This window comes from Salmo salar, chromosome ssa17, assembly GCF_905237065.1.
Source record: "Salmo salar chromosome ssa17, Ssal_v3.1, whole genome shotgun sequence".
NCBI lineage: Eukaryota > Metazoa > Chordata > Actinopteri > Salmoniformes > Salmonidae > Salmo > Salmo salar.
In genome coordinates, this window is record NC_059458.1 from 69,339,822 (window position 1) to 69,364,907 (window position 25,086).

The following is a 25,086-nucleotide window of genomic DNA, read 5'->3' on the forward strand; positions in this document are numbered from 1 at the left end:
ACTCTACAAGGTGTCGAAAGCGTTCCACAGGGATGCTGGTCCATGTTGACTCCAATGCTTCCCACAGTTGTGTCAAGTTGGCTGGATGTCCTTTGGGTGGTGGACTGTCCTTGATACACACGGGAAACTGTTGAGCGTGAAAAACCCAGCAGGGTTGCAGACAGTGAAGGCTGCTGAGGAGAGGACGGCTCATAACAAAGACTAACGGAGTGAATGGAATGGCATCAAACACCTGGGAACCATGGAAACCATGTGTTAGATGTATTTGATATCATTCCACTAATTCCGCTCCAGTCATTACCACGAGCCTGTCCTCCCCAATTAAGGTGCCACCAACCTCCTGTGGTTGCAGTTCATGACACACCGGTGCGCCTGGCACCTACTACCATACCCCGTTCAAAGGCACTTAAATATTTAGTCTTGCCCATTCACCCTCTGAATGGCACACATACACAATCCATGTCTCAGTTGTCTATCCTCCTTTAACCTGTCTCCTCCCTTCATCTACACTGATTGAAGTGGATTTAACAGGTGACATCAATAAGGGATCATAACTTTAACCTGTCTCCTCCCCTTCATCTACACTGATTGAAGTAGATTTAACAAGTGACATCAATAAGGGATCATAACTTTAACCTGTCTCCTCCCTTCATCTACACTGATTGAAGTAGATTTAACAGGTGACATCAATAAGGGATCATAACTTTAACCTGTCTCCTCCCTTCATCTACACTGATTGAAGTGGATTTAACAGGTGACATCAATAAGGGATCATAACTTTAACCTGTCTCCTCCCTTCATCTACACTGATTGAAGTGGATTTAACAGGTGACATCAATAAGGGATCATAGCCTCTTGCCTTTTCATTTTATACACCAGTGGTGCAACTTGTGCTTTCTAACCGCACTGAACCAAAACAGTGGTGTGCAGGTGTGAAGCAAAACGTTCTAACCGCACTGAACCAAAACAGTGGTGTGCAGGTGTGAAGCAAAGCTTTCTAACCACACTGAACCAAAACAGTGGTGTGCAGGTGTGAAGCAAAGCTTTCTAACCACACTGAACCAACACAGTGGTGTGCAGGTGTGAAGCAAAGCTTTCTAACCACACTGAACCAAAACAGTGGTGTGCAGGTGTGAAGCAAAGCTTTCTAACCACACTGAACCAACACAGTGGTGTGCAGGTGTGAAGCAAAGCTTTCTAACCACACTGAACCAAAACAGTGGTGTGCAGGTGTGAAGCAAAGCTTTCTAACCACACTGAACCAACACAGTGGTGTGCAGGTGTGAAGCAAAGCTTTCTAACCACACTGAACCAAAACAGTGGTGTGCAGGTGTGAAGCAAAGCTTTCTAACCACACTGAACCAAAACAGTGGTGTGCAGGTGTGAAGCAAAGCTTTCTAACCACACTGAACCAAAACAGTGGTGTGCAGGTGTGAAGCAAAGCTTTCTAACCACACTGAACCAAAACAGTGGTGTGCAGGTGTGAAGCAAAGCTTTCTAACCACACTGAACCAACACAGTGGTGTGCAGGTGTGAAGCAAAGCATTCTAACCACACTGAACCAACACAGTGGTGTGCAGGTGTGAAGCAAAGCTTTCTAACCACACTGAACCAACACAGTGGTGTGCAGGTGTGAAGCAAAACTTTCTAACCACACTGAACCAACACAGTGGTGTGCAGGTGTGAAGCAAAGCTTTCTAACCACACTGAACCAACACAGTGGTGTGCAGGTGTGAAGCAAAGCTTTCTAACCACACTGAACCAACACAGTGGTGTGCAGGTGTGAAGCAAAACTTTCTAACCAAAAACATTCATCTTGTGGTGACGGGGTGCAAAATGCTATCTGGTAATTATTATATCAGGTGCCTATGTGTGTGAGATGGTGTGTGCACTCTAATGTGTGTGTGTGTGTGTGTGTGTGCGCACATGCATCCGTGCTAGTGTGTATGCATGTGTGTGTGTGACTTCCCTAAAGCAAACAGACAAACTCGCAAAACACACACACAAACACTCACAAACACCACTCTCCTCCCCATCTCTTCTGCCTGGCTGCTTTCAGGAGAGCTGCCCTCTCCTTTGTTCTTGTTTTGTCCAGTGTTTGGCTGCACTGCACCAGAGAACACTAACAAAAGGTCAGTGGTCAGGGTCTCTGTCAGGAATCAGACTGGGAGACAAACACACACATGCCAACCCTGTCCAACTTTTTTAGAGTACCTGCGCACCCGGCAAATTGAAGATTCAACTCGCGCGCATAGCATGCGCCGATATTGGGTTTTCTCCCCCCCTCCCCACGCTCGTGCGCGCGCTGTTTGTGAGTCTGATCGCAATTATAGAATTGTACCAAATCAAGTCCATACAAGGTTGGAATACTTTCTTCCCTGACAGCATTCCACACACACATGGTAAACGTCACTAACAAGATGGAAATAGAAAGAACACACAATGGGCCTTTATTCTTGGAGTTTTAAATGTTTTATTAAACAAATAATAACAAGTTATTTGTTTAGATACAAAATGTACAAACGTCTTATCCCCGATTTAAAAAAGCTGCTCTGTCTGTTTCAGTCTCCTCACTCTCGTCGTCTGACATAGCTTTACTGACTGGCTGCAATAACAATGATTTGCTAAATTAGCTGCTATTTTGTTATTGCATGGGACCGATGCTTACTTGTTTTTCATGAGCACGCGTGCTTAGACAAACATTATGGATCACACCCGATTCAGTTCAGTTCTCTGTAAAGATATTTACAAAACAGAAATAAAATATTCATACTGATAAGTACAGAACATATAAAATAAATATATGTTTTGTGGAATTAGCACAGACTGTCAGTATGTTTATACCATTACATGTACAGTGTAGAATGGAGATAATTATCTATAATGTTTTTCTTAGCACCCGCCCCAAAGTTTAGTCTCTATAATAGAGGAACGCTTGTCACCTCTCAAACAGGGCCAGTTCAATCACTAGGACCAGCTCACAAGTATTGGCTTTTTAGACACGGTTCCTAATCAACACTAAAAGCACAATCATTTTGAAAACATAAAAACAAAAACAAACGATTGCATCGACACAGACCGCAAATTGGCTACACAAAGCTTAACATGGCTACCGCAAAGGGAATCTGAACGCTGTTCGCTAGAAGAGTCCGCTGTTTCAGCCTATGTAAAGGTGCCTATAGTATTTCTTTGCAGCCCATACATCATTTCAGATTTTCAAAATGGATAAAATCTCAAATCTAGTGCAATGGCATGTTAGAAGCATTGCCTCTATCGCTAATACCGGCCACTCATCCATTCTTCATCGCGCAGTCTTCTAAACTCCCGACTCCATTTAATGCCAACATGGTTATATTTATTTTTGATTATACTTTTTGTAATGCTTTTTGTGACGTGGATCATAGTTACAGTCTATCAGGTTGTGTGATTATCGTAATGTTACGTGGAAAAAAACAACTAATGAAACTCATAATTAAATATCACACTCGCACAAATGCGACCAGTTATTGCGAGTGAACTGCTGTCACTTTAGAGCCCACTGAATGTCCATCTTGTGTTCGCTAACGTTAGCTTGAAACAATTAGTGTTTACCTTTCCACAGCACACAGAGTGGAAAATAGATGTGTCCATGTGTTCACGTACAGCTGACAGTCGGCAAACTCAGCATCACAACAAACAGGAGGGCAGACACCGGGTAGCTACGTCCAATAATGATGTATTCATCTCCATGTCCGTTGACACAAACTCAGTACATGTCTGTGTGTTGCAGCTCGAGAATCGGAATGTTAGATTTACTCAGTGGATATATTTTGTATTAAAATGTAAAACAAATACAAAATAAAAATAAGGCCCTATTCATTTCTGCGTACTTTTAACTCGGGCCTTGTACCTGCGTACATGGACAGAGAATTGCGTAGTTGGTATGCAAAATGCGTGCATGTTGGCAGGTCTGCAAACAACAACGTGCCTGCCTGGCTAGAACCAACACTTCACCTGGACATAGGCTCAATTCGAAATAGTCTCCTAGTCCGTACCCCAAGGCAGATCTGAAAGTATAAGAGGTTTGAGTGATAGAGGAAGGGCTCTCTGATAGGGGTATCCAATATTACGAAACTTCCCCTTAGCCTATCTAATCGTTTCAGATCTAGAAAAACATCTAGGGGTAGGGGTTGATTTGTGAATCAGTATGCCTGTTTAAAAAAGGCTGTGTGCCCTGTATGGCTGTTTTTCTCTCCTTAGTATTGGTCAGTAAGCTCCAACAGCACTGTTTCTTCCTGATTGCTATTCTCTTTTGGACCCCAGGCCTCTAGTAAAGCACCCTTTGCTGGCGCTAACAGGAAAGAATTAGCAAAGCTGCAGCTGGCTCAAAACAGAGCAGCACGCCTTGCACATACAGAACTAACATCAACAATATGCGTGCTAGTATTTCCTGGTTGAGGCTTGACAAGAGATTACTGCTTCTTTTGTTTCTATGAGAGATATTAGTGGTGGAAATTCCAGATTGTCTGCATAATCAAATAACATTTAGCTCAGACACCCATACATACCCCACAAGACATGTCACCAGGGATCTCTTCACAGTCCCCAAGACATGCCACCAGGGGTCTCGTCACAGTCCCCAAGACATGCCACCAGGGGTCTCTTCACAGTCCCCAAGACATGCCACCAGGGGTCTCTTCACAGTCCCCGAGACATGCCACCATAGGTCTCTTCACAGTCCCTGAGACATGCCACCGGGAGTCTCTTCACAGTCCCCAAGACATGCCACCAGGGGTCTCTTCACAGTCCCCAAGACATGCCACCAGGGGTCTCTTCACAGTCCCCAAGACATGCCACCAGGGGTCTCTTCACAGTCCCCAAGACATGCCACCAGGGGTCTCTTCACAGTCCCCAAGACATGCCACCAGGGGTCTCTTCACAGTCCCTGAGACATGTCACCAGGGGTCTCTTCACAGTCCCCAAGACATGCCACCAGGGGTCTCTTCACAGTCCTCAAGACATGTCACCAGGGGTCTCTTCACAGTCCCCAAGTCCAAAACAAATTCATGGCAACGTACAGTATTATACAGAGACATGATCACATGGAACTATCTTCCATCTCCATTTACTCAGCAAACAGCAAAATAACCTTTAAAACATGGATTAAACTACCTCTCATGGAACAGAGGGGACTGTGAGGGGACACACACACACACATACACTTTTAGTTGTATATGGTTGTATTTTAAATGTGTGTGACTGTCCTTGTCTATCAGTGAATCAGTGTTTTGTTACTTGTCATGTTTAGTGTTTTTTGTGGAACCCAGGAAGAGTAGCTTCTGCCTCTGCTAAAGATAATGGGGATCCTTATAACCAAATAATAAACAATTAAACACAAATATGTACACATGCACACACACTCAGGCAGACATGCACACACACTCAGGCAGACATGCACACACACTCAGGCAGACATGCACACACACTCAGGCAGACAAGCACACACACTCAGGCAGACATGCACACACACTCAGGCAGACATGCACACACACTCAGGCAGACATGCACATACACACTCAGGCAGACATGCACACACACTCAGGCAGACATGCACATACACACTCAGGCAGACATGCACATACACACTCAGGCAGACATGCACACACACTCAGGAAGACATGCACACACACTCAGGCAGACATGCACACACACTCAGGCAGACATGCACACACACTCAGGCAGACATGCACACACACTCAGGCAGACATGCACACACACTCAGGCAGACATGCACACACACTCAGGCAGACATGCACACACACTCAGGCAGACAAGCACACACACTCAGGCAGACAAGCACACACACTCAGGCAGACATGCACACACACTCAGGCAGACATGCACACACACTCAGGCAGACATGCACACACACTCAGGCAGACATGCACACACACTCAGGCAGACATGCACACACACTCAGGCAGACATGCACACACACTCAGGCAGACATGCACACACACTCAGGCAGACATGCACACACACTCAGGCAGACATGCACACACACTCAGGCAGACAAGCACATACACACGTCCCGAGTCCCCCAGGCAGAATATAAACACAACCGTTCCCTGACTCTTGTTTTTCAGAAACGCATCAGAACAGAGTGTATGATCTCAGTATTAGCAGCATACATAATTGTATCTTTGGTGTAGTCATTGATGTTAGAGATACAATAATGTAATTCGTATGGGTACTAGGAGGAATACGAGCATGAACAGTTTGGTTATGTAATGACATCAATGTATACAAAGACATGCACACACAGACACATGCATGTACACACAGACACATGCATGTACACACAGACACATGCACACGTAGACAGACAGATAAACTGTTGACATCTTCCTCTCCCCATTGTTTGCACTTGTGTAAATAAGCCTGCGGCACCCTGATTCCATTTTAGTTTTCTCCTTTTTGAGAAATGAAAGAGAATTTCTGTGCAGATGGAGGGACGGGTGATTCATACATTATTTTGCATGAGCTGTTTCTTTTTTTCCCCCTTCCATCTTCACCTGAGTTTGGAGCAACGGAGCACACACACACACACACACACACACACACACACACACACACACACACACACACACACACACACACACACACACACACACACACACACACACACACACACACACACACAGTACTCACATTCAATGCGTATCTGTTCCATCTCTGACACCTCAGCAATGGACTCCTTCAGATCTTCTAGAAACTTCAGCAGCTCCTCAGCGCTCTGGGCACAAAAGTTGAGCACCTGCTTCTTGTCTGAGCCAAAGGGTGAGATGATGGTGATGCCATGGGGGTAGTCTGAGGAGGAGAGATGAGAAGGAGATCACTTTTTTTACATAATACTGTTTTGCTAATAATAAGGATGAAACAATATCGCCAAATGTCTTGCTCATATCGATATCCAATGATATTGGTGCCCACCACTAATAGTTACATATTTCAATAGACCCAGACTGGCTAAAGGCATGTTTACCAAAACGTTGGTCAAATAGATTCATGAACTAGTTTGTGGAGTATTCAAGGATGTAACGGTGCTGGAATTTCTTTTCAGAATACCAAGTATGATGGTTTAAATCACTAAACAGAGATGAGTCCCCCAAAGCAAAAGAAAGGCTTGATACATCACAGCCAGGTAACTAAAGAATGAACAATTTTCTCACATCTTGAACTGACACAGTAGCTACAAAAAATATCAGAATGCTTTTTTCTCCTTCCCCAAAGAAGGGAATGAGGCAAAAGAGCCAATAAATTCATTGGGGAAATAAGATTAGTCTCGACTGTTTTCTGTTTTCATTTCTCACTATCCGTGCTCCGGCGCGCCTCGCTCTCCCCTTCGCTCTTTTAAATGGCACTTTGACGATGGAGGCACTGCATCTTTCATGCCCGAGGCGTGAAGAAAAGAATATCCCTGTATGATAGATTTCATATGAAAATATCACCTGCCTGGCTGAATGCAGAGTGGTGGGAGGATCAGGAGGAGAAACTAGATAGGGGGCCGTATCCAAACTCCCCTTTTTCCAATAACCCCGCGCGACCGGGTCTGATTCCATTATCAAAACATATATTTCTTCTCCCTGCCAAATCCCCATGACTATAACTCAATCCTTCTGGGCTGGCTTGCTTTCAATCGCACAACCTGTGTTGATACTGATACAATCCATGCAAATATGTTGGTTTGGCAGTTACATGTATGTATTATGTATGCATGTATGTATGTAGGTATGCATGTAAAAATGTGCTTAACAAGTCACATAATAAATTGTATGGACTCACTTTGTGTACAATAATAGTGTTTAATGTGATTTTTTTATGACTCAGTTGAACAGTGAATTTCAAACACAGATTCAACAACAAAGATCAGGAAGGGTTTCCAATGGCTCGCAAAGAAGGGCACCTATTGGTAGATCTCCCTTTGATCATGGTGAAGTTTTTAATTACACTTTGGGTGGTGTATTAATACACCCAATCACTACAAAGATGCAGGCGTCCTTCCTAACTCAAGATGTCGGAGTGGAAGGAAAACGTTGAGAGATTTCACCATGAGGCCAATGGTGACTTTAAAACAGTTACCTCCAAAATACTAACCTAAATGACAGAGTGAAAAGAAGGAAGCCTGTACAGAATAAAAATATTGAAAAACATGCATCCTGTTTGCAATAAGGTACTAAAGTAAAACTGCAAAAAAAATGTGACGAAGAAATGTTCTTTATGTCCGTTATATTTGCTGCAAATCCGACACATCACATCACTGAGTACCACTCTTCATATTTTCAGACATGGTGGTGACTGCATCATGTTATGGGTATGCTTGTCATCGGCAAGGACTAGGGAGTTTTTTTTTATAGAAAAAGAAACGGAATAGAGCTAAGCGCAGGCAAAATCCTAGAGGAAAACCTGGTTCAGTCTGATTTCCAACAGACACTGGGAGATAAATCCACCTTTCAGCACAACAATAACCTGAAACTCAAGGCCAAATATACACTGGAGTTGCTTAACATAGTGATATTGAATGTTCCTGAGTGGCCAAGTTACAGTATTGACTTAAATTGTCTTTAAAATCTATGGCAATACCTGAAAATGGTTGTCTAGCAATGATCAACAACCAATTTGACAGCGCTTGAAGCATTTTGAAAAGTATAATGGGCAAATTTTGTACAATGTAGGTGTGCAAAACTCTTATAGACTTACCCAGAAGGTCTCACAGCTGTAAACGCTGCCAAAGGGGATTCTAACATGTATTGACTCATGGTTGTGAATAATTATGTAAATTAGATGCTTTTGTATATAATTTTCAATACATTTGCAAAAATGTCTAAAAACATGTTTTCACTTTGTCAATATGGGGTATTGTGTGTTGATGGATGAGAAATGTTTTATTTAATCCATTTTGAATTAAGGCTGTAACACAACAAATTGTGGAATAATTCAAGGGGTAGGAATACTTTCTGAAGGAACTGTATGTACGCATGCATGTATGTATGTGACCCATGTGAGAATCAAACCCATAACCTTGGGGTTGGCTATGTAATATGTTGGTTTAGTAGAGGCTTTTTATCCAAATGAATGGAGTTATGCATAATGTACATAAATCAAGGCTAACACAATGTATTCTGGGTACTCTATGTGACTGGGGTTGCTAGCACCATTTATCTGCGTCATTCCCTTTTTCTGTTTTCACTACATTCTCCCGCTCTCTCTCCCTCCCACCGTTTATTTCCCTCCTCTCTTTGCTTCTGTCCTCCTCTATGATAGTGGTGTAAATGTCTCAAAAAGGGATGTACTCTGAAGGATCTACTTGCAGATCAAGATAACATATTTCTGCATGGCTTACTGCCTGTTTCACTTTGCGTTGCCATGGCAACATTGGTTAAGAAAAAGCGTTCGTCCCTCACTCTGTCTCATTCTCCCAGTCTCTCTCTCTCTCCCAGTCTCTCTCTCTCTCTCTCCCAGTCGCTCTCTCTCTCCCAGTCTCTCTCTCTCTCCCAGTCTCTCTCTCTCTCCCAGTCTCTCTCTCTCTCCTTTGGAGGGTGAGTAGTGATGCTGGTGTTAGGTGACTTACACTCGTTCTCAAACAGTGTGAAGTGCATGCCCAGGAGGCCCAGGGCTTTACAGAAGGTGTAGGCTGCTGAACTCTTCTTCTTCGGACACAGCTTCAGGATCTGAGGGTAAAAAGCCACTTGTCTTAAAATAGCTAGGTGAGACAACCACATATCACACTCGTAGTAAGTGTATTTTTCCTCAATAAAGAAGTTAGTAGCAAAGACGGAGATGTCAATCATAACATCAAAATAAGAACCTATTCAGGATGTCTTCTGTTCCACTTTAAAAACATATTAGTGTGGTTTTATGGACACAGATCAATCCTAATCCTGGACTTAAAAGGCATTTTCAAGATTCTCCATTGAGCTTGCTTTTTATTCCAGGACTAAACTGTGACTGGAAAACAGCCCTAAAGAGCATAACAAACATAGGTAGCTTAGAGGTTAGAGAAGTATCCAAAAGGATGTGGGCAAGCCCCATCCATCACCCTTGTGCTCTTGAGCAAGACACTTAACCCACAAAAACGGTTCCAGTGGCATGTGTTGTGGGAGCAGAGTAAACCATGTTTCCATTGTAACAGATGGGCAGTAATTATTATTCTCTTCCATTATTGTCAAAGCCTTTCTCTGCAATCTCAGTCAGCACTGTAGGAGTTATTGTCAGGTTAGGGTTGGGTTTAGGTTATGGTTGGGGTTAAGGTTTTAAGCCATGCTTTCAACAGGCTTTGAAGTTTGCTTCACATTGGTGTTTCCTGTTGAAGGCGCTGGAGAAAAAGCCATTCAAGTCTCAATGTAACCTCCGTGATAAAATAAAGGATAAAAAATCCATCATCGGTCGGAGAGGATCAACACAGCATATTCATATCATCCTACTAATAACCTTCAGAGAGACAATTTACTACAATATAGCTTTCTCTCTGAGACAAATCCCAATTCCAGTGAAAGTGACATAACAGCACTGCAACTTTTTATATTTTTTCAAGGATGTGTTTGTGGGTGTGTGGGGGAAAACAGCTATGCCTTATGGGTAGAGATATAATGAGGGAAATAATGAGAGAGAGAGAGAGAGAGAGAACAAGAGGGAGAGAAGCTCTCGTACAATATATAAATACCACAGATAGAGAAAGATGAGAGTATCTTCTCAGTGCTGATACTGCAGGGCCGTGTTGGTAAGCCGCCATATTAAATCAATGCATCACCGTGACACATCCACCGCTGCAGACGAGAGTGTTGGAATCTCAAGAATAATGATTAACTCGTAAAGAACAATCCCCTTACGATTAATTTCACACAGTAAAACAAATATGAAAATTGCAAACTTATCACAGACCCTAGACCCTACTCTCTGCGTAGTCGTGAGAAACAAGGTCTCGCAGGAAACCGCCCTCTTAATTACGTGTAATTGCGTAAACCTCGAGAGTGTGTCCTCATTTTTTTTTCACGCTCACAAAATGAGGTTCAGCGATTGAAGTAATTATGACATTCTCTTTGTGCCGAATCAACAGTTTTCCGCCAAGATGTCGCAAGAGGATTTTTTTCTGGCCTGGCAAAGAATAAGCATTTTCAAAACTCCCCTCCTCCCTTCGGGGCACAATTACTTTTCGACGGCAGCGCAGGCAGCAGAGAAACACTTTCATTTTTATTTTCTCTCCCCCAGTTTTTGTTGGAGACAGATTAAGATGAGAACTAGTGGAATTATGGGAGTAGTTTAATACTTCACAGAGATAACATTTGGAGTTGCCCTAATGGTTGTATTAACTATAATAGACATTTAATCTATGATTAACTCCGAGGCCCATTCGATGGGACTTTGACCAAATGAAGGACTGAAGCTTGGACTTCATTACTGACCCCAGCAGTTATTTTCTTTCTCTAGGCTTGAGTTTATAAGTTCACTGCGGACTCCGTTTAACCTACTGTACCATCTATTATTTAAGAAATGAGTCATGAAACAAAATAGAAAGTAGGGACGAAGTCTTCAGAAAATGGTTCCCTGTTAGAGACTTCCTGGGTATTACATGACTTGAATATGTGTGGCAGAGAATACAAGCTGCTTTATATGACTGTGGGCTACCACACTTCACAAGTTGACTACAACCAAGTTGATAGTGAGGTAATCTCTGTATAGTTTGGAAATGCTACTACTTTAGGTCAGGTGACACCATACTTCCCAAAAGCAATTTTGGCGCAAATCAATTAAATCCAAACACGTAGACATTTGCAGTACTATAATCCCATAACAATGTCCCCCTATAATCCTCAGCGGGGTGTAGTAAGTTTATCATCCTTTCCTAAGACAATACTACATTTCCCACAATCCGTTGCAGAGTCAGTCCGGTGACAGGGAGTCTTACCACGATAAGGTCATTGAAGAGGAAGACTTCTCTCTGGTGGGCTGCCTGTTTCTGGGCCTTGTTGACGTCCGTCACCTCAAACAGACGGCTACAGCACACCAATCTTCTGTGGGGAACAGACAGAACCTACAGAGAAAGAGAGAGAGCGAGATATTGACTTTAGAACAAACTTTATTGGAACAATCCAACTTATTTACATAGCTAATTCAACGGCAATTCAAAAATACAATACTCTGAAGAGTGAGAGAAAGAGGGAAAGATAAAAACAGAAAAAGTTTACGGGGAAGTGGTGATATCACTCCATCACCTTTCATTGGCGTCCTCCATGATCTCACAGATGCACAATGAAGCGCTACCTTGTTCTACTGTAGGCTGCAACAAAATTACACCGCTGAGCTATCACTCTCCTGTCAATAACTGCCTCCATAAATCAAAAGGATTCTGCTACATAAGGTCTTATTGATGAATTCTGCTCAGGCACAGATTGGACAGTTATGCCCGTTAAAAATGACCATGAAGCCTGCTTCTTAGAACACTTCACATTTTCAGAGATGAAAGATAGGAGAGAATGGACAGACGGAGAACAGAAAGAAGGGATAAACTGATGCCGTTGGCGAGCCAAAGCAGGGGGAGCGAGAGAAACAAAAAGAGAGAGAGGAAGAGGGAGAGAGAGAGAAAGAAAGAAAGAAAGAAAGAAAGAGAGAAAGAAAGAGAGAGAGAGATGAAAGGTGGAGAGAGAGTGTTGTTGATTAAGGGTGTCTTGGCCATGGCCCATCGATTTCTCTGTGCTCCATTGACACCCTTTAAGAGAGGCTCTGATCTTTTAGCCTGCAAGGGGTTTTCTAAAATACACTAAACCTCACAGACAAGCTCAAGTTGTTCCTCTTTTTCCCTCTTTGTCTCACACTTGGCAATAGTTACATCTTCCCCCTCTCATTCTCTTTCTGCCCCTCTCTTGCTCTCTCATTCTCTTTTCTCTTATAGTGGAAGAAAAAAACGAGCAACACAATAAATAGAGAGTGATGAACTGAAACGGTGAGTGATGTTTGGAGTAACAGTTCAAGTGACTTTTTGGGCAAACCGACCAAATTCATATAGAAATGTGAGTTATAGATCTGTCCTTCTCATTGAAAGCAAGTATAAGAAGAGGTAGATCTGTTTTATGTGCACTATTTCTACGCTTCCCGTACTTCAGTTTAGTTTTTGCGTCTTTTACTTTCGGTTTTGTGCACCAGCTTCAAACAGCTGAAAATACAATATTTGGGGTTATGGAAAATATATTTCACAGCGGTTTAGATGGTACAATGATTCTCTACACTATACATTCTTATTCTTTCACATAAACGGAAATTAGTCAAACTATTAGAATTTTAGCAACCAGGAAATGGTGGAGCAATGTTTGCATGGTGCATATTTAAAGGTGCAATCTATAACTAAAATGTTTGGTCAAAAGTGTTGAACTTGTTTGGATATTCAGTTAACTGCCAAAATAATGGAAACACTTGAGTAAATGAGGGATACAAAGTATATTGAAAGCAGGTGCTTCCACAGAGGTGTGGTTCCTTAGTTAATTAAGCAATTAACATCCCATCATGCTTAGGGTCATGTATAAAAATGCTAGGCAGGCCATTATTTTGGTTACCATGGCTACACCACATAGGATGACAATGCCCCCATCCACAGGGCATGAGTGGTCACTGGATGGTTTGATGAGCATGAAAACGATGTAAACCATATGCCATGGCCATCTCAGTCACCAGATCTCAACCCAATTGAACACTTATGGGAGATTCTAGAGCAGTGCCTGAGACAGTGTTTTCCACCACCATCCACAAAACACCAAATTATGGAATTTCTCGTGGAAGAATAGTGTCGCTGTCACAGGCGTCATAGTGAACAGACCAAGGCGCAGCATGTTGAGTGCTCATTCTTGAATACTTTAATGAGTAACACTTACAAAATAACAAAAAAAACGACCAACAGTTCCGTCAGGTACAATAACTAAACGGAAAACAACCACCCACAAAACCCAAAGGAAAACAGGCTGCCTAAGTATGGCTTCCAATCAAAGACAACAAAAGACACCTGCCTCTGTTTGGAAACCATTCTCGGCCACACATGGAAAATGAAACATAGAAACAGAAAACTAGAACAAATTCCCCTAGAAACAAACCAACCCCAAAACACACAAAACAACCCCCCTGCCACGCCCTGACCATACTACTATGGCAAAATGACCCTTTTCACTGGTCAGGACGTGACAGTACCCCCCCCCCGAAGGTGCAGACCCCGACTTCACCCCGTACAAAAAACCCACAAAAACAACCCCAAACCTAAAGGGAGGGAAGGGAGGGTGGCCACCGTCTACGACGGTTCCTGTGCTACACCCACCCCTTCCGCCAATCCTCCAGCTACGGAGGTGGCTCTGGCTCCAGGCGTAGCCCCCGTTCTGCGCTGCCGACCATCGCGGGAGGCTCTGGGCTGCAGACCATTACCGAAGGCTCTGGGCTGCAGACCGTCGCTGAAGCCTCTGGGCTGCAGACCGTCGCTGAAGACTCTGGGCTGCAGACCGTCGCTGGAGGCCCCGGGCTGAGAGGTGTCGCTGGAGGCCCCGGGCTGAGAGGCGTCGCTGGAGGCCCCGGGCTGAGAGGCGTCGCTGGAGGCCCCGGGCTGAGAGGCGTCGCTGGAGGCCCCGGGCTGAGAGGCGTCGCTGGAGGCCCCGGGCTGAGAGGCGTCGCTGGAGGCCCCGGCCTGAGAGGCGTCGCTGGAGGCCCCGGGCTGAAGGGCGTCGCTAGAGGCTCCGGGCTGAGGGGCGTCGCTAGAGGCTCCGGGCTGAGGGGCGTCGCTGGAGGCTCCGGGCTGAGGGGCATCGCTGGAGGCTCCGGGCTGAGGAGCATCGTTGGAGGCCTCGGGCTGAGAGGCGTTGCTGGAGGCTCTGGGCTGAGGGGCGTCGCTGGAGGCTCCGGGCTGAGAGGCGTCGCTGGAGGCTCCGGACTGGAGAGCGTCGTTGGATGCTCCGGACTGGAGAGCGTCGCTGGAGGCTCCGGACTGGAGAGCATCGCTGGAGGCTCCGGACTGGAGAGCATCTCTGTAGGTTCCGGACTGGGGACCTTCGCTGCAGGCTCCGTGCCATGGATCATCACTGGAGGCTTCGTGCCATGGATCATCCCTACAGCCTCCAGGCCATGGATCATCACTGGAGGCTTCGTGCCATGGATTAACCCTACAGGCTCCGAGCCATGGATCATCACTGGAGGCTTCATGCCGTGGATTATCGCTGGAGGCTTCGGACCGTTGATCATTACTGGAAGCTTCCTACTGGGAGCGGGAACCGGTCTCACAAGACTGGGGAGACGCACAGGAGACTGGGTGCACAGAGCAGGCACAAGGCACACTGGGCCGTGGAGGCGCACCGGAGGTCTGACACACCCCGTCCTGGCTGGATGGTCACTGTAGCCCGACACGGGCGGAGCGCTGGCACAGGGCGAACTGGGCTGTGCTGGGGAATGAGGGCTGCCGTGCGTAGAGCAGGCGCAGGATAAACTGGGCCGAGGAGACGCACTGGCGGCCAGATGCGTTAAGCCGGCGCACTTGTTCCTGGCTGCCGGCCAACTCTCGCCTGGCAACGCTGCGGAGCCCGTACCGACCGCACCGGACTGTGTGTGTGGATGGGCGAGATAGTGCGCATCACCCCGTAATGCGCATCACCTCGTAATGCATTTCTCACCCCTCTGCACGCCCTCTCCGCCAGTACCATTTCCCGGAATCTCGCGTCAAACTCAGTGCTTGACTCCTTTCTTGGCTCCGGTTTGCTCCACGGCTCTCTCCTGTACGCCCGGGAAGTTAGGTCAGGGCTCCCCCTGACCTAGCCAAACTACCCGTATGCAAACTACCCGTATGAAACATAGAAACCGAAAACTAGAACAAATTCCCCTAGAAACAAACCAACCCCAAAACACACAAAACAACCCCCCTGCCACGCCCTGACCATACTACTATGGCAAAATGACCCTTTTCACTGGTCAGGACGTGACAGTCGCATCCCTCCAATAGAGTTCCAGACACTTGTAGAATCTATGACAAGGCGCATTGAAGCTGTTCTGGCTCGTGGTGGCCCAACGCCCTATTAAGACACTTTATGTTGGTGTTTCCTATATTTTGGCAGTTATCTGAATATTTCAGACTGCACCATAGAATTATTGTTCTATTTCATCCTTCTTTGTCTATTGTATTTCCTTGCCTAATTGTTTTCTATTTTTGAATTTCATATGATATAACATGACACAACAGAATCTAACTTGAAATGATGAAATACAGTGCCTTCAGAAAGTATTCCTACCCCTTGACTTATTCCACATTTTGTTGTGTTACAGCCTGAATTCAAAATGGATAAGATTTTTTTCTATATATAATTCTCACCCATCTACACACAATACCCCATAATGACAAAGTGAAAACATGTTTAGCAACTTTTTTGCAAATTCATTGAAAACTAAATATAGAAATATCTCACATACATAAGTATTCACACCCCCGAGTCAATATTTTGTAGAAGCACCTTTGGCAGCGATAACAGCTGTGAGTCTTTTGGGGTAAGTCTCTAAGAGCTTTTCACACATGGATTGTGTAACATTGGCCCATTATTCTTTTCAAAATTCTTCAAGCTCTGTCAAATTGGTTGTTGATCATTACTTGGCAACCATTGTCAGGTCTTGCCATAGATTTTCAAGTAGATTTAAGTCAAAACTGTAACTCGGCCACTCAGGAACATTCCCTGTCTTCTTGGTAAGCAACTCCAGTGTAGATTTGGCCTTGTGTTTTAGGTTATTGTCCTGTTGAAAGGTGAATTCCTCTCCTAGTGTCTGGTGGAAAGCAGACTGAACCAGGTATCGACGGTGATTAACTTTTTTTATCCTGAAAAACTCTCCAGTCCTTGAAGATTAAAAGAATACCCATAACATGATGCAGCCACCACTATGCTTGAAAACATGGAGAGTGTTACTCGGTAATGTGTTGTGTTGTATTGGATTTGCCCCAAACATAACACTTTGTATTCAAGTTAATTGCTTTAACAAATGTTTTGCAGTATTACTTTAGTGCCTTGTTGCAAACAGGATGCATGTTTTGGAATATTTGTATTCTGTACAGGCTTCCTTCTTCTCACTCTGACAATTAGGTTAGTATTGTGGAGTAACTACAATGTTGTGGTTTCGTTCCTCTCCGGCAATTGAGCTATGAAGGAAGCCTGTATCTTTGTAGTGACTGGGTGTATTGATACACCATCCAAAGTGTAATTAATAACTTCACCATGCTCCAAGGGATATTCAATGTCTGCTTTTTATTTTATTTGTACCCATCTACCAAAAGGTACACTTCTTTGCGAGGCATTGGAAAACCTCCCTGGTCTTTGTGGTTGAATCTGTGTTTGAAATTTACTGCTCGACTGAGGGACCTTACAGATACTTGAATGTGTGGGGTACAGAGATGAGGAAGTCATTCAAAAAACATGTTACACACTATTATTGCACACAGAGTGATTCCATGCAACTTATTATGTGACTTGTTAAGCAAATGTTTACTCCTGAACATATTTAGGCTTGCATTAACAAATGGGGTTGAATACTTTCATATTTTCATTTTAAATTAATAATAAAAACACAATTCCACTTTGACATGATGGGGTATTGTGTGTTGGCCAGTGACCAAACATCTCCCTTTAATCCATCTTAAATTCAGGCTGTAACACAACAAAATGTGGAAAAAGTCAAGGCGTTTACATTTCAGTCATTTAGCAGACACTCTTATCCAGAGCAACTTACAGTAGTGAATGCATACATTTCATACATTTTTTCTCTCCGTACTGGTACCCCGTGGGAATCGAACCCACAACCCTGGCGTTGCAAACACCATGCTCTACCAACTGAGCCACATGGGTAGACTAGCCTACTTGTAGTAGAAAAAGTATATGAAACTGCACAGTGGGTGGAAGCTTGTTGATTGCTTGCGTCATTATCACCTGCGCTGCAATACTGTTGAAGTAGTATGAACTGCACAGTACTGTGGAGTCCTGTTGAGGTAGTATGAACTGTATAGTACTGTGGAGTCCTGTTGAGGTAGTATGAACTGTATAGTACTGTGAAGTACTGCTGAAGTAGTATGAACTGTATAGTACTGTGGAGTACTGTTGAGGTAGTATGGACTATATAGTACTGTGGAGTACTGTTGAGGTAGTATGAACCGTATAGTATTGTATAGTACTGTGAAGTACTGTTGAGGTAGTATGAACTGTATAGTACTGTGGAGTACTGTTGAGGTAGTATGAACTGTATAGTAGCGTGGAGTACTGTTGAGGTAGTATGAACTATATAGTACTGTGGAGTACTGTTGAGGTAGTATGAACCGTATAGTACTGTATAGTACTGTAGAGTACTGTTGAGGTAGTATGAACCATATAGTACTGTTGAGTACTCTTGAGGTAGTATGACCGTATAGTACTGTATAGTACTGTGGAGTACTGTTGAGGTCGTATGAACCATATAGTACTGTTGAGTACTCTTGAGGTAGTATGAACCATATAGTACTGTTGAGTACTCTTGAGGTAGTATGACCGTATAGTACTGTATAGTACTGCGGAGTACTGTTGAGGTCGTATAAACTGTATAGTACTGTGGAGTCCTGTTGCTGCAGTATGACCGTATAGTACTGTATAGTACTGTGGAGTACTGTTGAGGTAGTATGAACTGTATAGTACTGTGGGGTCCTGTTGCTGCAGTATGAACTGGACATTGCGGTAGTTTGATCATTTAATCATTTTCAGCTAAGAGGAGACACCGTTTCAAAGTCCTTCCGTCTTTCTCATTAGCGTTGTTAGCGAACACTGTTACTACATTTCCTCAGCACTGTCAGCAGAGCCCATTAGCCATTTTACTCATTAGCATCTCCACCATTAGCAAAGGCTCATTATCAGGACTGAAATCATTAACTCAGGTCATTACTCAATTTATCTATATTAGCCAGCTACTTGCAACAGGAGTCTTTAAGCTTTTTAGGTAAGATTGGTGCGGTGAACACACATGTTTAGTTTGATAAAATCGTATTTATTTATCCAGGAAGTCCCATTGAGATCAAGAGACCTCTTTTACAAGGGAGACCAGACAGAGGTCAGTGTAACGGTTTAGTTGAACAATGTTTGGTGTAACAGAGTAATATATACTGTATCTTCAGTGTAACAAAAACATTCTGTGGTCCATGTGAGAATCAAACCCACAACCTTGGTTTCATAAGCACCACAATCTAACATGCTGACCACACCACTCACATTGCAAAATAAATTTAAACATACATGTTATTCAATTATTGCACCCACATGGCTCGCGCCCGCCAACGAGTGTCTACATTGCCAAGCACTAAAATAGATGCCAATTGCCATATAAAGTCCAAAGAAGAAAAAGCCTGGAAGGAGGAGAGATGACTAGAAACGATTCGGTTGACTGTTTTATGTGTGGATTAATTGTCAGAGTAGAGGACCTTGTGCATTTCAGGTAAAATAACAACTCAATGTTTATATCCCAGGACAAATTAGCTAGAAACAGCAAGCTAGCTAAATAGGACAAATTAGCTAGAAACTGCAAGCTAGCTAGCTAAATTGCCATAAATGTTTAATGCTTTTCGACCTGTTAATATAATTGGTTCAGAGTTTGATTTGATATTTCAACCTCCGTGTCGTGATCGCCTTTGGTGTGGGTGGAAAAAAATCTATTTGCGGATGACAGCGCATGACAGGGCACGCGCGCGGCCGGTTTGGTTACGGTGTAACCATCTGAGCCAACGGCGAAACGACATGACTGTTGGATTAGATAGATATACCTTGATGGGCTAACATTCCATGGAGGGCCCAACGTCTGTGGGTTTTAACTCCTCCATTGTACTTGATGGATGAATTAAGGTCACTGTTTAGTAAGGAACTCCCCTCACCTGGTTGTCTAGGTCTTCATTGAAAGGAAATAACAAAAACCCTCAGTCACTAGGCACTCCGTGGAATGAGTTTGACTCCCTTGGGCTAACTTATTGCACTGGGTATGTTCTCAAACTAAATCAACCTTGCTCTTGAGTGACAAAAACAGCTCAAACACTTCTTATTGTTTTCAGATGTATTGTATGTGTCTGTCAATGATAAATTACAAGCTATAAGATGACTGAGTGGCTTCTGTCACCAAGTAAACATTGATGGATCGGTCTTACAGTGTGTGTGTGTGTGTGTGTGTGCATCTGTGTGTACGCTTGCATCTGTGTGTGCACACACGGCTACATGGGGATCTGTGCAGGTGATTGAAAGACCGCTCGTGCCTGTCAATGCAATACAATTCCACTCCGATGCGCTCTGCAGAGATTGAGAGAACAATGCACATTGCAACGCCTACGGAAGACACTCTGATCCAACTCTGATCGGAGTAATTGTTTGACATTGAGATTTTTGTGTGATTTATCTGACTTGTCCATTCAGACAACAGAAATGTATATTCTGATTGTCCCCCCCAAAAATGTTTTTTTCACTAGTCCCGAACAAGCGTTAATGTCAAGCCCTGGTGTCCTTACTGTCTTCATGCCCACAATGGACTGCTCCACCTTGGTGACGTAGGTGACGTGGTCTTCATTGGAGCGCAGCTCTCTCTGTTGGATCCTCTCATAGATGCCCACCACCATGTCTCTGGGGATGTCAGCTCCATCATCCACACCTAGACACACACACACACCATGGGTTAGTCCCCTCATAGATGCCCACCACCATGTCTCTGGGGATGTCTGCTCCATCATCCACACCTAGACACACACACACACCATGGGTTAGTCCCCTCATAGATGCCCACCACCATGTCTCTGGGGATGTCAGCTCCATCATCCACACCTAGACACACACACACACACACACAAACCATGTTCTAGAAACAGTGGCAATGTTTGAGAGGCCCAAACACACGCATGCAATCCCAAATACACAGACATCCACAAAGAGGCACAATGACAGAAGCCTGTAAACTACTGTAAACTATTTTAAGCTACTGTAAACTACTGTAAACTACAGTAAACTATTGTAAGCGACTGTAAACTACTGTAAGCTACTGTAAACTAGTGTAAGCTACTGTAAACTACTGTAAACGATTGTAAACTACTGTAAACTACCGTAAACTATTGTAAACTACTGTAAACTACTGTAAGCTACTGTAAACAACTAAACTACTGTAAGCTACTGTAAAGTACTGTAAACTATTGTAAACGACTGTAAACTACCGTAAACTACTGTAAACTATTGTAAACTACTGTAAACTACTGTAAGCTACTGTAAACAACTAAACTACTGTAAACTACTGTAAACTACCATAAACTACCGTAAACTACTGTAAACTACTGTAAGCTACTGTAAGCTACAGCACCACATCACATACATGCATGTAGAAACAGCCCAGGCCATGACGCATTCAGTAGTCTTTCTATGGTGTGTGTGTATGTGTGGGTTCGGCGTGTGGGTGTGTGTGCATGCGTGATTTTGAGTCTGTGCGTGTTTATTGTGTGTATGTGTGTGTGTGTGTATTCACCTCAGTGGAGCTTTGAGACAAGAGAGTTGAATGGTGAATGATCTGTGTTCTGTGGTGGAAGAGCCATGCTGTGTGTACACTGACCCACTCTTCCTGTTCCAAGGCCAGGGAATGTGTCAGAGCCACAGGGAGCCCCCTCCCTCCCACACACACACACACACACACACACACACACACACACACACACACACACACACACACACACACACACACACACACACACACACACACACCAAGATGGGCACAGCGCACCAAACACACACACACTACGCTGGGCACAGCGCACCAAACATACACACACACTCAGTCCCGATCACTGAGCACGATCAAACACACACACTCAGTCCCGATCACTGAGCACGATCAAACACACACACTCAGTCCCGATCACTGAGCACGATCAAACACACACACTCAGTCCCGATCACTGAGCACGATCAAACACACACCCTCAGTCCCGATCACTGAGCACGATCAAACACACACACTCAGTCCCGATCACTGAGCACGATCAAACACACACACTCAGTCCCGATCACTGAGCACGATCAAACACACACACTCAGTCCCGATCACTGAGCACGATCAAACACACACACTCAGTCCCGATCACTGAGCACGATCAAACACACATACTCAGTCCCGGTCACTGAGCACGATCAAACACACACACTCAGTCCCGATCACTGAGCACGATCAAACACACACACTCAGTCCCGGTCACTGAGCACGATCAAACACACACACACTCATATTTCAGTCATGATCACAGAGCACAAACAAACACACTCAGTCAAAGCACACCATCAAACACACACATACAGCGCCTCGACATCAACTCTCTACACACACAGGCACGCACACACACACACACACACACCACACAACCCCACACACACATACATTCTATTAAAAAATGACAGAAGCAAATGTTGAATTAGTTAATTGCAAAAAACCCTCCTCTTGATGTTGTCTCCAGACTCTAGGTCATCAGGCTGCTGATTATCCTGCACGCCTGTCACCATCGTCTCGCGCACCTGCGCCTCATGACACTCACCTGGACTCCATCACCTCCTTGATTATCTTCCTTACATCTGTCACTCCCCTTGGTTCTTTCCTCAGGTGTTATTGACTCTGTTTCATGTCGGTGCGTTGTTTGTGTTTCGTGGTTATTGTTTCATTTATTTATTAAAACACTCACTCCCTGAGCTTGCTTCCCGACTCAGCGCACTCGTTACAGATGTTATGAAATATCCTGCGCCTGGGGGGAACATTGATATGTTCCCCCCAGGCGCAGGATATTTCATAACATCTGGGGACTGGGGACTGGGGAGAACATATACACTGGGGACTGGGGGGGGAACATATCAACTGGGGACTGGGGAGAACATATCAACAGGGGACAGGGGAGAACATATCAACTGGGGCCTGGTGGGGGACATATCAACTGGGGACTGGGGGGAACATATCAACTGGGGACTGGGGGAGAACATATCAACTGGGGACTGGGGGGAACATATCAACTGGGGACTGGGGGGAACATATCAACTGGGGACTGGGGGAGAACATATCAACTGGGGACTGGGTGGAACATATCAACTGGGGACTGGGGGGGAACATATCAACTAGGGACTGGGGGAGAACATATCAACTGGGGACTGGGGGGAACATATCAACTGGGGACTGGGGGGAACATATCAACTGGGGCCTGGTGGGGGACATATCAACTGGGGACTGGGGGGGAACATATCAACTGGGGACTGGGGGAGAACATATCAACTGGGGACTGGGGGGAACATATCAACTGGGGACTGGGGAGAACATATCAACTGGGGACTGGGGAGAACATATCAACTGGGGACTGGGGAGAACATATCAACTGGGGACTGGGGGGAACATATCAACTGGGGACTGGGGGGAGCATATCAACTGGGGACTGGGGAGAACATATCAACTGGGGACTGGGGGAACATATCAACTGGGGACTGGGGAGAACATATCAACTGGGGACTGGGGGGAACATATCAACTGGGGACTGGGGAGAACATATCAACTGGGGACTGGGGGGAACATATCAACTGGGGACTGGGGGGAACATATCAACTGGGGACTGGGGGGAAACATATCAACTGGGGACTGGGGGGACATATCAACTGGGGACTGGGGGGAACATATCAACTGGGGACTGGGGGAACATATCAACTGGGGACTGGGGGGAACATATCAACTGGGGACTGAGGGGGGAAACATATCAACTGGGGACTGGGGGGAATATATCAACTGGGGACTAGGGGGAACATATCAACTGGGGACTGGGGGTACATATCAACTGGGGACTGGGGGGGAACATATCAACTGGGGACTGGGGGGAACATATCAACTGGGGACTGGGGGGAACATATCAACTGGGGACTGGGGGAACATATCAACTGGGGACGTGGGGGACATATCAACTGGGGACTGGGGGGAACATATCAACTGGGGACTGGGGGAATATATCAACTGGGGACTAGGGGGAACATATCAACTGGGGACTGGGGGGAACATATCAACTGGGGACTGGGGGGGAACATATCAACTGGGGACTGGGGGGGAAATATCAACTGGGGACTGAGGGGGAACATATCAACTGGGGACTGGGGGGAACATATCAACTGGGGACTGGGGGACATATCAACAGGGGACTGGGGGGAACATATCAACTGGGGACTGGTGGGGAACATATCAACTGGGGACTGGGGGTAACATATCAACTGGGGACTGGGGGGAACATATCAACTGGGGACTGGGGGGGAACATATCAACTGGGGACTGGGGGAACATATCAACAGGGGACAGGGGGGACATATCAACTGGGGACTGGGGGGGACATATCAACTGGGGACTGGGGGGAACATATCAACTGGGGACTGGGGGGACATATCAACTGGGGACTGGGGGTAACATATCAACAGGGGACTGGGGAGAACATATCAACTGGGGACTGGGGGGAACATATCAACTGGGGACTGGTGGGGAACATATCAACTGGGGACTGGGGGGAATATATCAACTGGGGACTGGGGGGAACATATCAACTGGGGACTGGGGAGAACATATCAACTGGGGACTGGGGGGGAACATATCAACTGGGGACTGGGGGAACATATCAACTGGGGACTGGGGGGAACATATCAACTGGGGCCTGGTGGGGAACATATCAACTGGGACTGGGGGCACATATCAACTGGGGACTGGGGGGAACATATCAACTGGGGACTGGGGGGAACATATCAACTGGGGACTGGGGGGAACATATCAACTGGGGACTGGGGGGAACATATCAACTGGGGACTGGGGGGGACATATCAACAGGGGACTGGGGGAACATATCAACTGCGGACTGGGGGAACATATCAACTGGGGACTGGGGAGAACATATAAACTGGGGACTGGGGGGAACTTATCAACTGGGGACAGGGGGGAACATATCAACTGGGTACTGGGGGGACATATCAACTGGGGACTGAGGGGGAACATATCAACTGGGGACTGGGGGAACATTTCAAC

General features: G+C 45.1%; 1 protein-coding gene across 5 annotated transcripts in view; it reads right to left on the reverse strand.

The window, feature by feature from the left end:
- Positions 1-25,086, reverse strand: part of LOC106592487 (IQ motif and SEC7 domain-containing protein 3) — a 294,872-nt gene that overhangs the window by 19,896 nt on the left and 249,890 nt on the right. For all 5 annotated transcript variants that reach the window (XM_045700042.1, XM_045700047.1, XM_045700045.1 and 2 more), the window contains 4 exons: positions 20,540-20,679; positions 11,945-12,070; positions 9,611-9,710; positions 6,691-6,849 (listed from right to left, as the gene is read on the reverse strand). In XM_045700042.1, coding sequence (XP_045555998.1) covers positions 6,691-6,849; positions 9,611-9,710; positions 11,945-12,070; positions 20,540-20,679 — 525 coding nt within the window. The remainder of the gene's footprint in view (positions 1-6,690; positions 6,850-9,610; positions 9,711-11,944; positions 12,071-20,539; positions 20,680-25,086) is intronic.